The sequence below is a fragment of the Manacus vitellinus genome, unplaced genomic scaffold (assembly GCF_001715985.3).
Source record: "Manacus vitellinus isolate BGI_N305 unplaced genomic scaffold, ASM171598v3 scaffold_9_pilon, whole genome shotgun sequence".
Lineage (NCBI taxonomy): Eukaryota > Metazoa > Chordata > Aves > Passeriformes > Pipridae > Manacus > Manacus vitellinus.
Window position 1 is genome coordinate 18,901,290 of NW_021940917.1, and position 12,993 is coordinate 18,914,282.

General features: G+C 39.3%; 1 protein-coding gene across 1 annotated transcript in view; it reads right to left on the bottom strand.

Annotated features, from left to right (window-relative positions):
- The window catches only part of SYK (spleen associated tyrosine kinase), a 29,109-nt gene extending 16,477 nt beyond the window's left edge, over positions 1–12,632 (bottom strand). Inside the window, exons 1-4 of the mRNA XM_018086215.1 lie at positions 12,205–12,632; positions 10,574–10,734; positions 2,259–2,397; positions 665–746 (exon numbers count right to left, since the gene is read on the bottom strand). Coding sequence (XP_017941704.1) covers positions 665–746; positions 2,259–2,397; positions 10,574–10,734; positions 12,205–12,618 — 796 coding nt within the window. The 5' untranslated portion in view covers positions 12,619–12,632. The remainder of the gene's footprint in view (positions 1–664; positions 747–2,258; positions 2,398–10,573; positions 10,735–12,204) is intronic.
- Between the last annotated feature and the right edge of the window lie 361 nt (positions 12,633–12,993).

Below are 12,993 nucleotides of genomic sequence, written 5' to 3' on the forward strand. Positions count from 1 at the left end.
CACTTCTGGAGGGGCACAAGTTAGACACAGATCCATCAGAAGCATCTCTTTTCCCCTTTCAGTCAGAGCAAGAGGGAGGGCAAGGTCTTTTCAGTACGACATGACATTAAAGAAGAAACAGGATAAAAAGCACACTGAACCTTAGGACATGTCCCTCCACGCCTTCTCCCCCTTCCCCCTCTTTATCAAGGAGATGCCTCTTTGACCCCCATTTCCAGCATCTGGTGCAGCCAATCCATTGTTCTGCCCTGCCCTCCCCAGCAGGGGAAGCAGCTCTTCATCTTCCAGAGACTCACCTGCTGGGTGCTCCCAACCTGAACACCCAGGGCAGCACTGCTGATGTGCTTCAGCATCTGGAGTGAGGACCTTTGGGGCAGTGCTGGGGAGACCACCTCGTCTGTGTGTGTCATTCCAGCAACACTCACTGCCCCTTTGAGCAGCAAGCCACATTTCAGATCTGACACTAATTTAGAGGCAGCAATAATCTGAATTGCTAGCCTGGAGCTAAAGGATCTGCCTCCATCATGCGTGGTCTGGTAGGTATTAACTCGTTTGAAAAGCAGAAAATCTGCACCCAACCTACATGTCAAGTGAAAAAATGTGCATGTCTTTATCATAATTGTCATGGGTGCTCATAAACATAAAAATAATAGGAATAACTCACCATTTTCTGAGCCAAGTTGTGGACAAGGAGTGGTAAGGACCCTTAGTAATCCATCTGGTTTGTATGAATAATGCTCAACTAACTAACAAAATGAGAGGGGAGGGAAAAAAAAAGAAAGAATAAGAGAAAAGTATGTGAAAAGGTAAGGGTGGTACAATTATATATTGTCTCTTTAGGACTGTGTGCATACGTATAATCATTGCTATATATTACAACAAATGACCTGGGTATACAGCAGATCTTTACTGCACATGTTCTTATCTCATGTTTACTTTTATTTAGCAGGGGTTCATGTTTCTGAAGTAACCTTATGGATGAACCTTGAAAGTGATCCAAGAATTGGATTTGTAAGACTCAGCATTCCCCACTAGTTCTGCTACTAAACAGGTTTGTAAGTCTGAGTAAATAATTTATTTTTATGCCTTTGGGTTTTCATCCTCTTCTTTTTTGTGTTTTGTTTTGTTTTTTGTTTTTTGTTTTTTGTTTTTTTTTGTTTGGTTTTTTGTTTGTTTTTGTGTTTTTTTGTTTGTTTGTTTTTTGTTTGGTTTGTTTGTTTGTTTTAATTTTTGGGGTATGGTTACAGTGCAAGAATTGTCCTAATACACAATGCTTTCTTTGGACCTCAAAGTTGGAATGAGATGTATGCAGTTAATAAATGTATAGCACAAAACAGTTGTGTCCATTTGTGCCCGAATTGTCCTCTCCACGTCATTTTGTTACAGATTTGTTACTTCTATTTTTACTTTGGTGCCTTTGGGTAGAAAGGAGACAGTCTGTGAGAGTAAGAGTTGCAGACATGTTAAAAAAAAAAATTGTAAGACAGCACAGCTGCTTTAAAATTTCCAGTGACACCAGGAAAGAAATATGCAGGACATTTACAAAAAGGCTAAGAATTAATATATGCAAACAAAGAATCATATTTTAGATTTGTGAGTCACTTTACATTAATAGATTTTTAAGCAAGAGGACATAAGAGATTTCTATGGGGGTTTCAATTCCCTCAGTACTCATTTCACTAGTATTCAATTTTAGTATTAAGAAGTATGCACTTCTTAGTTATTTAATCTTTACCAATGTTCAAACATATTTTGGTGGTAAGCCTCAGCAAATTAACCTTTCGCAGATTTGAAGGTAGAGAATTTCAAAGCTAAAGACTGCATTATGTGTACAGCATCTCAAATCATTCAATTTGTACTTCCTGGAACTCTCTTTGCTGCTGTCATAAAGGTCATTAACAAAAGACTACACCAAGCATAGCCATGAATATGGTCATTTGCAAATGCAAATGGACTTCCATTCCAGAGAATGTTCAGCCAACTGAATAACTAATTACAGCAATTTTGAACTCGGCTAGGCTGCAACATTACATTTAGAAATGATTAAACCCTCTACACTCACATAGCTGTCTGTATTAACATATATTTTCCTCACGTATAGAAGCCACACAAAGTTGGAAACATATAAAAAACAACCTGCCAGAACACATTGGTTTTGGCCAAAGGCTATTGCAACATGGCAAAACAAAACAAAGCTGCCTTGGTCAGTTACAGGGAAATCTGATGACAGTTATCCACGTGATAAAAATTTAACAGACCTGCCAGAGGGTGTCAAACCTTTTTCCGTCTGGTATGGAGAGCTTTCCTGTCTTATCTCTGTCAATTCGGTAATGCAGTACTTTTCCATCATTTAGCAGGCACAGGGCATAGGAACCATTCCTGTCCCTCTCTCGGATACTGCAGGAATAAGATTTTCAGGGTTACAATCTAACAGGAATATTTTTTAGATTTTGAGTTAAAAACAAAACAAAGTCAGCATTGCAACTTTTGGAGACATTTTGTTAAGCTTTTCATTTATTTCTTTGCGTAGCTTGTTTTCAGATAAATTCCCCGAAGTTTCCCTTCTTTTCCCCAAAATGCAACAGATTGAAACAGAAAATCCATGGCTGCAGAACACTGTGCAATGCATAAAGACTGCTCTAAATAAGCATTTGAAAGCTTCTGCAGTGCTGGCCTACCTCTCTTGTGTATTTTATTTGACAGTAAGAGCGGAAAATAAAACATTAAAAGAATATAATGTGAAAATCAAACAAAGAGAAAATCTCTGTGCTCTGAAATAGATTTTTTTTTTTCTGGGAATGCATTTCTGTAATCATTAATTCTTAAAATTTCAGTAAAGACATTGCTTTGTTGCAGATTTCATGCAAAATTCATTTGAAACTCTAGGTGGCGTTGGCACATATATATCTAAACTTCACCATGGACAGATCATGAAACGTAATATAAAAATCGTGTCTAAAATTCATAGGTAGCCAGGATGATCTCCTTTTTTCAAAAGACCTGCAAACACCATCTGAGATGCCTGTGAAGTGTGGCAGAGTTGTTTTATGTGTACTCAGGGTCTGTGTATTCTGGTGACTGGACTCAGAGGAGACAGGAATTTGCCACTGGCTCCATCACAGCCAGTGCAGTGTTTCTGAGTTTAGAAAGTAGGCTTTTTCTTTTAGTTTGAGTTGCCCATGTGCACTTACTGCTGACAGTGAGACAGCAATAGTGCTAGACCAAAAATTTTCTGGCTTTTTTAGTGAAAAACACAGATTCTGCAAGAGTGAAATATTTCTTGCTCCAATGTGCACAGAAATCTACTCACTCTCTCTTGAATTTTTGAACAGCCCTGGAAAGAAATACAGCAGTATATGCTCACTAAGATGCTGAGAAGCTTTGTTGGTGCAGCACTAGTACTTGTTATTGTATCTCAAAAGATTGCAGAGGCAGGTATTACATTCTGTTCCTCAGCTGACTCACTCAACGCTGAAGTAGAACTATGTTTTGTCTGAACTACTCATGCACCTGCTTTTTTTAAGTAGAGTGATTCTTGTTGCCTAATATTGAACAGGACACTGGCTAAAGGAAAAGGGAAGTAATGTCAATTTTTTTTGTTTTCTGAAACCAAAGTAGCTTGCCTAAGTCTCTAAGGCAAATTGAAACACACTGTGGTTTTTCATGATAGGTGTTTTCTCAGCATGTTGATTTCCTGTGCTGACTGACCAGTGAAGAGCAATGGGCTCTGCTAAAATGAAGAGTGGCTTTTACTTTGTCTTCCTCTGACTTGCTCTAAGCAAATAAGGCTTAGAAAAGTATTTTCAGAATAGAGGACATTGCTTCTAAAACACAAACTTTTTCGCAATCAAACTTCTCCTCAGAATAAAGCACAAGTAAGACTAGAAAAATGCAATGGATTGCTTCCCAGTAACAAATGTCCTTTGTGTTCCACGTGAAAAAATGGTGGCTCCAGTGCAATTAGATCTATTGAAACTGATTATCATTTGCAACAGTTGATACTATCACAAGAAGCACTGTAAACATTTCTTGAGAGCACAGGCACCCACAGGAGAGGAGAGCCCTGATTGCTAAAGACCATAGCACAGACCCAAACCGCTCAATCACAATTTAGTGAAGGATTTAGGCAGAGTTCAGGTTTATAAGGTTGCAGGTGCATTTCTGAGCGTTTTCTTCCCCTAACCCAACAGCTACATAACTCTGAAGACATCTGCAGTTCACAGTCAGGGCAACTTCTGTCAGACTGCTCTATCACCCCACATCCTAAAAGAAGTCTCCATTCTAACACTAATGATTGACCAGGGTCCAGGGGGAGCCTTGTTCTCCTAGGGTCAGGAGAAAAAACACCTAGCAGGTGTCTTTTAAACTGTAGGCAGTCAACTCCAGTACAACCAGGATCCTTACAAAAAAACCAGCAAAAACCAAAAAACAAAACAACAACAACCAAAAAAACCCAACAAAAAAACCCCAAACAAACAAAAACCCCAAACCAAAACACACACACACACACACACAGAAAACTCCCCAAAACCACAAAAAAAACAACAAAAGAAAGCATTTTGGCAAGGAAGTCAGTACTGAAATATCACCTGGTCTTCCATTTCATGCTATAGCAGAGAATTACAAATGTACAGAAGAAAAACATAAAGATAATAAACACCTGTAGATAAACAATATTGCCCTTTCATCCACTGAAATTAATCAGAAATATGAACAACTTCATTGAGAAAAAAATTGAATTCATGGATATTTTCAAGAAGTGCCAAGCTACCTAGATTTTTTAAAACAACACAAAAAGGAAAGTAGAATCTCAAACTGTTACCTTATGCAATGCAATCAAATTTAGGTATTGGTTTTCTATTTCATACAATCTATGTTTGAGTAATTTCTATGTTTTTGTGACTGTAACCCAGATAGCAATCAATACCTATTTGGACCATCATTACAGACAGTGTAAATATCTATCCATTCCCTCCTTTGGTAAAGTCTATTTTTCTTTGGAAGTAAAATTAACAATGCCTCAATTTTTTTCTGCTTCCATCTGAAAAACCAAATGATCCCTCTCTTTCTAAAGGAAAATATCCCTGAGGGTAAAAAAAAAAAAAATAAATTGCTACTATAACATGACTCATTTACTGTGTAGAAAAAAACCCCAGAAGTTGCAGCATTTTACAGCGGAGAATAATGAAGAAAATAAAGGAGCAAAATGCTTGTTTTAGGAATGGTGTGACACTGTTCTTCCTCCTGAATCCAAGGCCAATCCAAGTTTATTCTATGCCTTGCTTTGCCTTCTCAGCGATTACAGCTTTGTTGACGCCAGAGATACTGACATTCCTCACTGCTGATCGAGCTCCAGCCATTCCCTGCTTGTCTGCCCTTATGACCATCTCTCTGGTAATGCTATTAGCAACATGGCCACTCATTATCACTTCAAAGATCTGCTGCACACTGCACATGTTCCAAGTTTTAAGGCAATAAGGAATGAACTTGGTGCCATCTGTAGAAGAATTATATAAAGGACAAAATGGATCGACCTCTGCCTGCATTTGCATCATTTCCTCTCCTCTGTTCGGTAACACACTCAAAGCTGCTTCAGAAATGTCAGCACACTATAGAATTTAGGAGACAGCTCAGCCTCACACTGTTGCTGTCTACAACGGAACCTGAAAATTCACCTCCTCCTAAGGCTGCTGCACAGTTACAAAATACTTTTGCGAGAAAGATTGCATCACACTGGTCTGTTTTAGCTGACTTCACCCTGCTGGCAAAATAAACTGTGTTCCACCAAACCCCTGACAAACAGCTTTGCTGTAAAACTGCACCTCAATAGGGCACCTTCTCAGCTCAGCTACCTTAGGAGGGGACCGCGGCTTTTTTCACACCTTTGGCTCTTCCTGCTGAAGCAGACAAAGAAGAGCCAGCTTTGAGAAGCCACAGCCCCACTGCAGTGTCACTCAGCTATGCACCTAACTGAAGTTCAGAACACAACTCTCCCAAGCTGCCATGGAGTGGAAGACAGCACCCCCAGAAACAAGGTTCACTGTCTGTGTTTTATCTTGAAACGTTTTTCTGTCGTGTAAGTCCATCAACTGCTTGGCACTTTGAAGAGGAACTTCATCGTTAATTAGTAGCCCTGAATTGAGGTCTCATTTTCACCTTATTTGATATCAACAATGTCCAGTTCCATTTGTGGATACAAACTTAATATCAGTAGAATTATTTAAAGAATACTCTACAAGGTCAGATAAATCTCCTAGATCAGTATGCACCCTAGTAGTGGGGAAGCCCTAGAAGGCAGTAAGATTAGTGTAAATATAGACTGCTAAGTATAATAGAAAAAGAAATTTTTGATCAAGAAAAGGACAAGAAAACTCCTACAGACAACTGCAATTCAAAACTTGTTATTTTGAAACGTTTTTACTAGTGTTAATTATTGTGACATATAAGAGACAGTTTAGTTTCTAGATGTCATGGGATGCCATGACGAGCATCGCTGTGAATCATTCTAATAGTCTAAACTACTTTTGTCCTCTTTAGTAGTCTCATTGCATACTGAAGACATTCACATGATACCAAAATAGTTTCCTACTTTCTTTTTACATAACTGTTCATATTTTATGTGAACTACATAACACCCGTGAACCCATGTAAAAAGTTTACAGAGACTAAACTGCTAATTATGCAATGCCTTACTTACATTTCTGTAATGTTGATTTTTAAGTTTAACAGTCTTTCTGAATATTCTTTATCCCCCTCCAACTTCAGAACTTCTGGTTTCTAATACACATGCAAGATCACATGTTCATGTAACTGAAGTGGTCATTACTGGTGATAAATCAAGATGTGCCAACACTTACCACATAACAGAGCTGTTTCCTATGTGAAACTGTAGAAAAAACTGACTTTTCTTATATTGCTGTTCTGTCACTGTTAGCACAGTTACAATTTATTTTTAAACTGGTTCACACGTGTACAGTCACATACATAATATTAACAATATTATAAATATGTTATGATACATTATAAATATAAATACCATTACAATATCAATAACAGTATTACCAATATTAATAGTTTGATCTATGATCAATGTGTCCTACCAGGCAAAATCTAATAAAACCCAGAAGTTTGGTCAAGAATTGTCATCCAACATAGAATGCAAAGTGTGTTAATGAATTTAACTGGGGCTTAAAGTTCTCTATTTCCAGTTGTTCTTCATGTTCTTTTAGAGATATTTTACTTTTATTCTACTGCTACATTTTTTTCCCCAAATTTTGTGCCAAGTGGCAATCTTACTTAAGTGTTCTTCCCAGAAGAGAAGGACACCTTTTTATTTCATGTCATTTCATGACATTGTTGCTATGTTTGGGTTTGAAAACAAACTCTTTAGCATCCACATACATTCTTACTTTATTGACTCTTCACTCACGAAAAACTTTAAAAAGACCTTTGAAAATTCCCAGTTAGCTCAGAATTTTTCTTTGAGTGAGTTGTAGTGTTGTCCTTACGGTGCTACTCACGGTATTTTGAACTGCAGTCAGGAAACTTTTCAACTATTTCCATAATTAATATATTTAGAATAATTCTAGATTTTGTAATCCTGTACTGCTGCAAAGCAGTGCTAAAGAAATCTAGATTTAGATATGTTCTCAGAGAGACTGCTGTGCTGGATTTTGTTTCAAGGCAGTTAGGTCAGACAGATAGCAAATTTCTGGTGCAATGAAGTTTCAGAGACTTGTTAAAAATATATAGAAATATTCTAGTCTTCTAATATTTATTATTTTTTTTCCATGATAAAAATGTGATTTTTGTCATATACTAGCATCGGTTTGTGGAATTGTTAAATAGCCCTGGAGTACTTCATCTCATTAAAAATCTATCTTCCCTCTATGTTCCCGGGCTCCAATTCCTACCTCAACAAGCAAACTTGTCTTAGACCTTGACTGTGTTTAAGTTTTACTTTTCAGTCAGCAACCAGGCTTGAGTATATCAGCCAGTGTAAGAAAAAACAGTCCCTGAGCAGCCACATCCACAAACTCACAGTCTTCAGTTCACAGACGTACAGAATATTCTGCCAAGCACTGCTGCTCGGTAAGCAAAGCTGTGTGATGTCTGTGCCTGAAATGTAAAACAATGCACCACTCTCACACACAGCAGCTTTGCTGATGCTGCTTCAGTTAGCCAGAAATGAGTGGTTTATTTCTCAACACCTTCTGAGCAAGCCCATGTTAAAGCGAACTGCTGCAGAAAACCTCTCTGAATTAGACAGTCCTTTTGTTGTTTGCTGTGAACCTCTAGGTCTATGGATCTAAACGCTAGAAAGGCTCAGGAAGACAAAATAATGGATTTCTGACGCAAATGAGCAACACATTATTTCTCTTGCTGCTCTGTTTATTCCCTGAGACCATAAAAGTAAATGGCAGGTGAGTGGTTACTAAGCTCCAAACTGACCAGATAGGAAGTCTGTGCAAAGACAATCAATGCACTGGAAAACACCCTACAGATGCAGATGTAAACATTATTATGCTTAATAAGAGAGACCCAAGCTCAACCCACTAGCAGTTATATACTCATATTACTTAAGCTCCTGTGGCACTTCTTATGGTTTGAAGAGAGCCCTAAAGTTGGCATTTTCTCCTCTGTGGGTTTATCTACCTGATATGAAAGCAGCCACCTGAGTTCCAGCAAAACTATATAAGGTACAGACCCACCAACACAACTAGTGGGACAAGGCCTGAATATTCCCCACACAGCTCATTGAGCATGTCACTGCAGACAGCTCAGTCTTTAGGGAATCTTTAGGGAACACAGGGAAATGCTGGGAAAGTATTTCTATTCAAAGCAGTAGGAATGCTTATAGAAAATTAAAATGAGATCAGTGTTTATAATAGAGACTGAAAAGGTCTAGTCTGCTAAAAAGTCTCACTCCCTTACTCCAAAGCCTACGTCTGTTGTTAAGAAATATTAGCCAAAGGATCCTTTTTTTCGGAGAAAAATTAGCTTCTTTCCTCCTCCCCTCCCCGTTTTTGGCCACATAGAAACGTGCATGAGGCAAACTGGAAAAGCTGCAAATTTTAATATATGATCCATATCGTTACTCAGCTGCTATAACATCGATTTGGTAAGGTGTTGAAACAGAAGGCAGTAAGGCAATATTTTTTTAGGAAAAAAAAGAAAAAAAAAATCATTAAAAGAAAGGATTGATGTTTTATTTCAGATTACATGTCCACCTGACCCTGTGTCTAAAATGTAGGAAAAGAAACTAGCAAAGTCAGATGTCAAGAAAAAGGAGTATTGAATGGTAATGCTGGGCTGGTAATCTAGAACAGCAACTATGTACATCAAATCCATGAAACTCCTGTGTGGCGGGAAGAAGCACTGATAAAAGATGAATCTGCAATAACTGAAATATATGGCTCCACGAACTTTTGTAACACTTTTTTATTACAGATATAACAAAATCTGTGACAAATTTATGCCAAGGGTTTGTTACACTTGGCAATGAAAGCAACTGGGTAAACGACCCTCTGGATGTGAAACTCAGAAATACAGACTAAGGGGCTAAAAATGCAGATGCATGGCTAATTGCATGAGACACAAAAAAAAAATTCAAGGACTGAGAGATGAAAAGAGTTTTCAAGAAATGAGATGTCACTACATTCAACATATTCATAGGTAAGACTTCATAGGAATTAACTCCGCTGAAAATTAAGATTTAGAGGAGTTACTGGTTCCTGTGTGGTAGAGTCACAGCAAATCAGTAAAGTGAAAGAGTTGTTACACACATAGGTGATGAAATTTCTCTTGGAAATTACACACCTCTAAGTGAGCCTTACCCGACCATGACTTTTAAGGTTCGTTTTCTATCATTATATAATTATTCTCTTGTTTGGAGTGGGAGGGGGAGAATGACAAAAGGTGGCTCTTTCAAAACACTGATATTTTCCAAATGAGAACTTTCCAAAAGAAAACCTTTTTGGTTAGAAGTCTTTGTCTGGCTCTAGTCTGTACTGATGGCTGTCTGTCACTGTCCTGAGAGGCACACTTGTTCTCAGAAAACAAAACAACATCAGGCCAGCCAAATGCAGATGGTAAGCAGCAGACACAAGGTGGTGCTGTCCAGGTGGAAGCAATTCCTTCTTCCAATATGCTTACCCACAAAACAAAGCATCACCACTGTCCCTGGGACACCTGGCAGATACAGATCCCAACAGTTGCCAAGATAAGCAGTTTGCCTATAATTGTACCAGTTTAGTAAATGTACATATGGGGTACAGGCAGTCAGGTTTTGGCAGTGGGGCTGCAGAGGCCAGGGGCTGTCCTGGGCTCCAGCAGGTCCCAGTGGACACCCCTGCAGGTATCCCATGCTTTTGCTACAGTTTCCCATCTTTAGTTAGGTGAGGCACTTGCTCAGTGTAGAAAGCATCATGTCTCGTCTATCATGCTGGACTGGGTTCTCTCACTGCGAATGAGCCACCCTTCAGGGCATGGTCTCATCTGAGATTTATTCAGAAGAATTTTACAGCAGCCCTGTAGGCAAACAAGCAATACCACAGAAAAAAAAAGCACTCACAGAAATTTTCCATTGTTTCTTGACCCAACGAGGATACGGTGCTCTGACTCCTCCCGAGAGATCCTCCCGTGGAACCACGGCATCTTTTCATGGGCTGTGGTGGCAATCAACTTCTCCAGCTGAGGCTTCTGACTAATGATAGCTTGCTCAAGAGCATGGCCCTGGGGAGTAGTAAAAGCATGGTGGAACAGTCAGACTATCTTCCACAATAAAAACATGGCAGGTTGACTCCCAGCCTAATGGAACTGATTCTGGGACATCCAAAATCTGCGTGTATTTGTTGCATGTGAAGAAACGGTCTGGTTTCTGCAAAGATTTTAATCCAAAAACTAACGTATGGCAATCTAAACATCACGAAACTGGGGTTCTTCCTGTACCTCTGAGAAAAAGAAGGAAAATTAGCCAATAAATTAAACCCTTAATATAGCAGAATTTAACCGTATTATAATATGCTATACTGTGATTTAAAATAAAGTCTTACTTTTGTACTAGTGAGACATACTTAAGTAAACAGTGTCAGTGTGAGATTTCAAACATACCTCCAAATTACATATCTTATGGTAGTGTACTGATATAATCTGAACGTGCTTTTCATTGTTGCAGCATGTCTATGTCAAAGACATCAACGCAAATTTCCCCAGAGCAGACAGAACAGTCCCAATTTTAGAGTGAAGTGATAATTCTAATCTCATCTATAACCTACCAACTCTAAACGAGGCCCAGAATCTCATGGCAAAACCCCCTAGTTTCATTAGTTTTTAGCTTGAGTTCATCAGCCTCCCTTTAGACTGGGCTCAGACTCTGCAGAAAAAAGATTGTGAGCCTCAGCACTTGCAGAAAATAAGTTTCAGCCTTTGCCAGTTTGGGAATTGTTCCACATATTTCACAGAGCAGAATTCACAGGGTTACTTGCTAGTAGCAAAGGAGATTAAAAATCTTGTGTAGATCTGTGAGTTCATGAAGATAACTCATGATGGCATTCCAAGGTGAGATAATATTCCTGTCGCAGTCTCCTGTACTAGCGTTGCCATGTTAAGACTGGCTTCCTCATAGTAATTCTCAGGAAAAAAATCCATCCTTCACATGGAACATTCCTACTTGGCACATGCAGTACTGAATGTACTGCAGTTCTACACTGCAATGTAGAAACTCCCCTGTTTCAGGAAAAGTTAGTTTTGGACACAATCTAAATTAGCATCATGGAAACAAGACCAGCTAAGAGAGGAGGATGCAAAACAAGTCATCACGTCACCGTGCCTCTCTGAATATCATTTCATAAAAATTCAGAGCTAACAGCAATCAAAGAAACAATTTTTGTATCTTGTTCATGACATCTATTAATTTTTGGTCCAAATCTGATGAGACATGTTAGTGCAGTAGTAGATAAGATTATGCTAGCCCAAGACATCGCAGAAATTCTAAGTTTTGTAAATTTCAGGGAAACTACACTTAGGGCCGAGTTACTGCATGTCTTGGGGAGAAGAAAAACAACCCACTGTTCAAACTCAAATGGCTATAATTCCATTGTGAAAAAATACTACCTAGCAACAGCAAGAGCTAGAAACAAACACCGGAATCTCTTTTTCTCCCAGCTCAAAGACCACTTCATGGCAAGATCAGTCTGGTTTTACCTGCAAATTCCAAGTTTGTTTGACATATTCTCTGATGAGGTTCTCTTTCAAATCTTCAAAGGGTCCTGTTTTGGGTTCAATGCCTGGCGGTCGGTTGAAAGGTTTCCTCAGTAGACAGATAAGGCCATCAGCTTCCTCTGAGTGATACTTAACGAGTTCAGCAGGACTGGCATGTGACTTGCCTCCTGCAATAGCGTAGGAGCCACTCAGCTCCCTCTCAATTGTGTAGTGATGGACCTTCCTTCCGTGGGCCAAGGATAAGGCAAAGCCCCCCAGGTAATTCCGGCTTTGGCGGAGCAAGTACAGTCCATCACTTGCTCCTCCTTGCATCAGGTACTCCTCGGCATCTTCACGTGTGATGTTGCCGAAGAAGTACGGCAAGTGGTTGGCAGGGTTTGCTGTGTTGGAAGCCATCCCTTTTCTTTTCCAAGTAGCAAACCCAGTATCTGAAAATACACAGACAGAGACATGAGTATCAGTTGAAAAAAAGCGGATAAACCAGTAAATGGTGGTTCACCTGTGGTATGTTAACAGAATCACAGAATTATTTAGTCTGGAAATGACCTCCGAGATCAGGGATTCCAAGCTGTGGCTGATCACCGCCTTGTCAACTAGACCATGGCACTGAGTGCTCTGTCCAGTTGTTTCCTGAACGCCTCTAGGGATGGTGACTCCATCGCCATCCTGGGCAGGCCTTTCCAACCTTTAACAACTCTTTCTGTGAATAAATTCTTCCTGATGTCCAGCCTGAACCTCTACTGGTGCAGCTTGAGGCTGTGTTGGTAATGC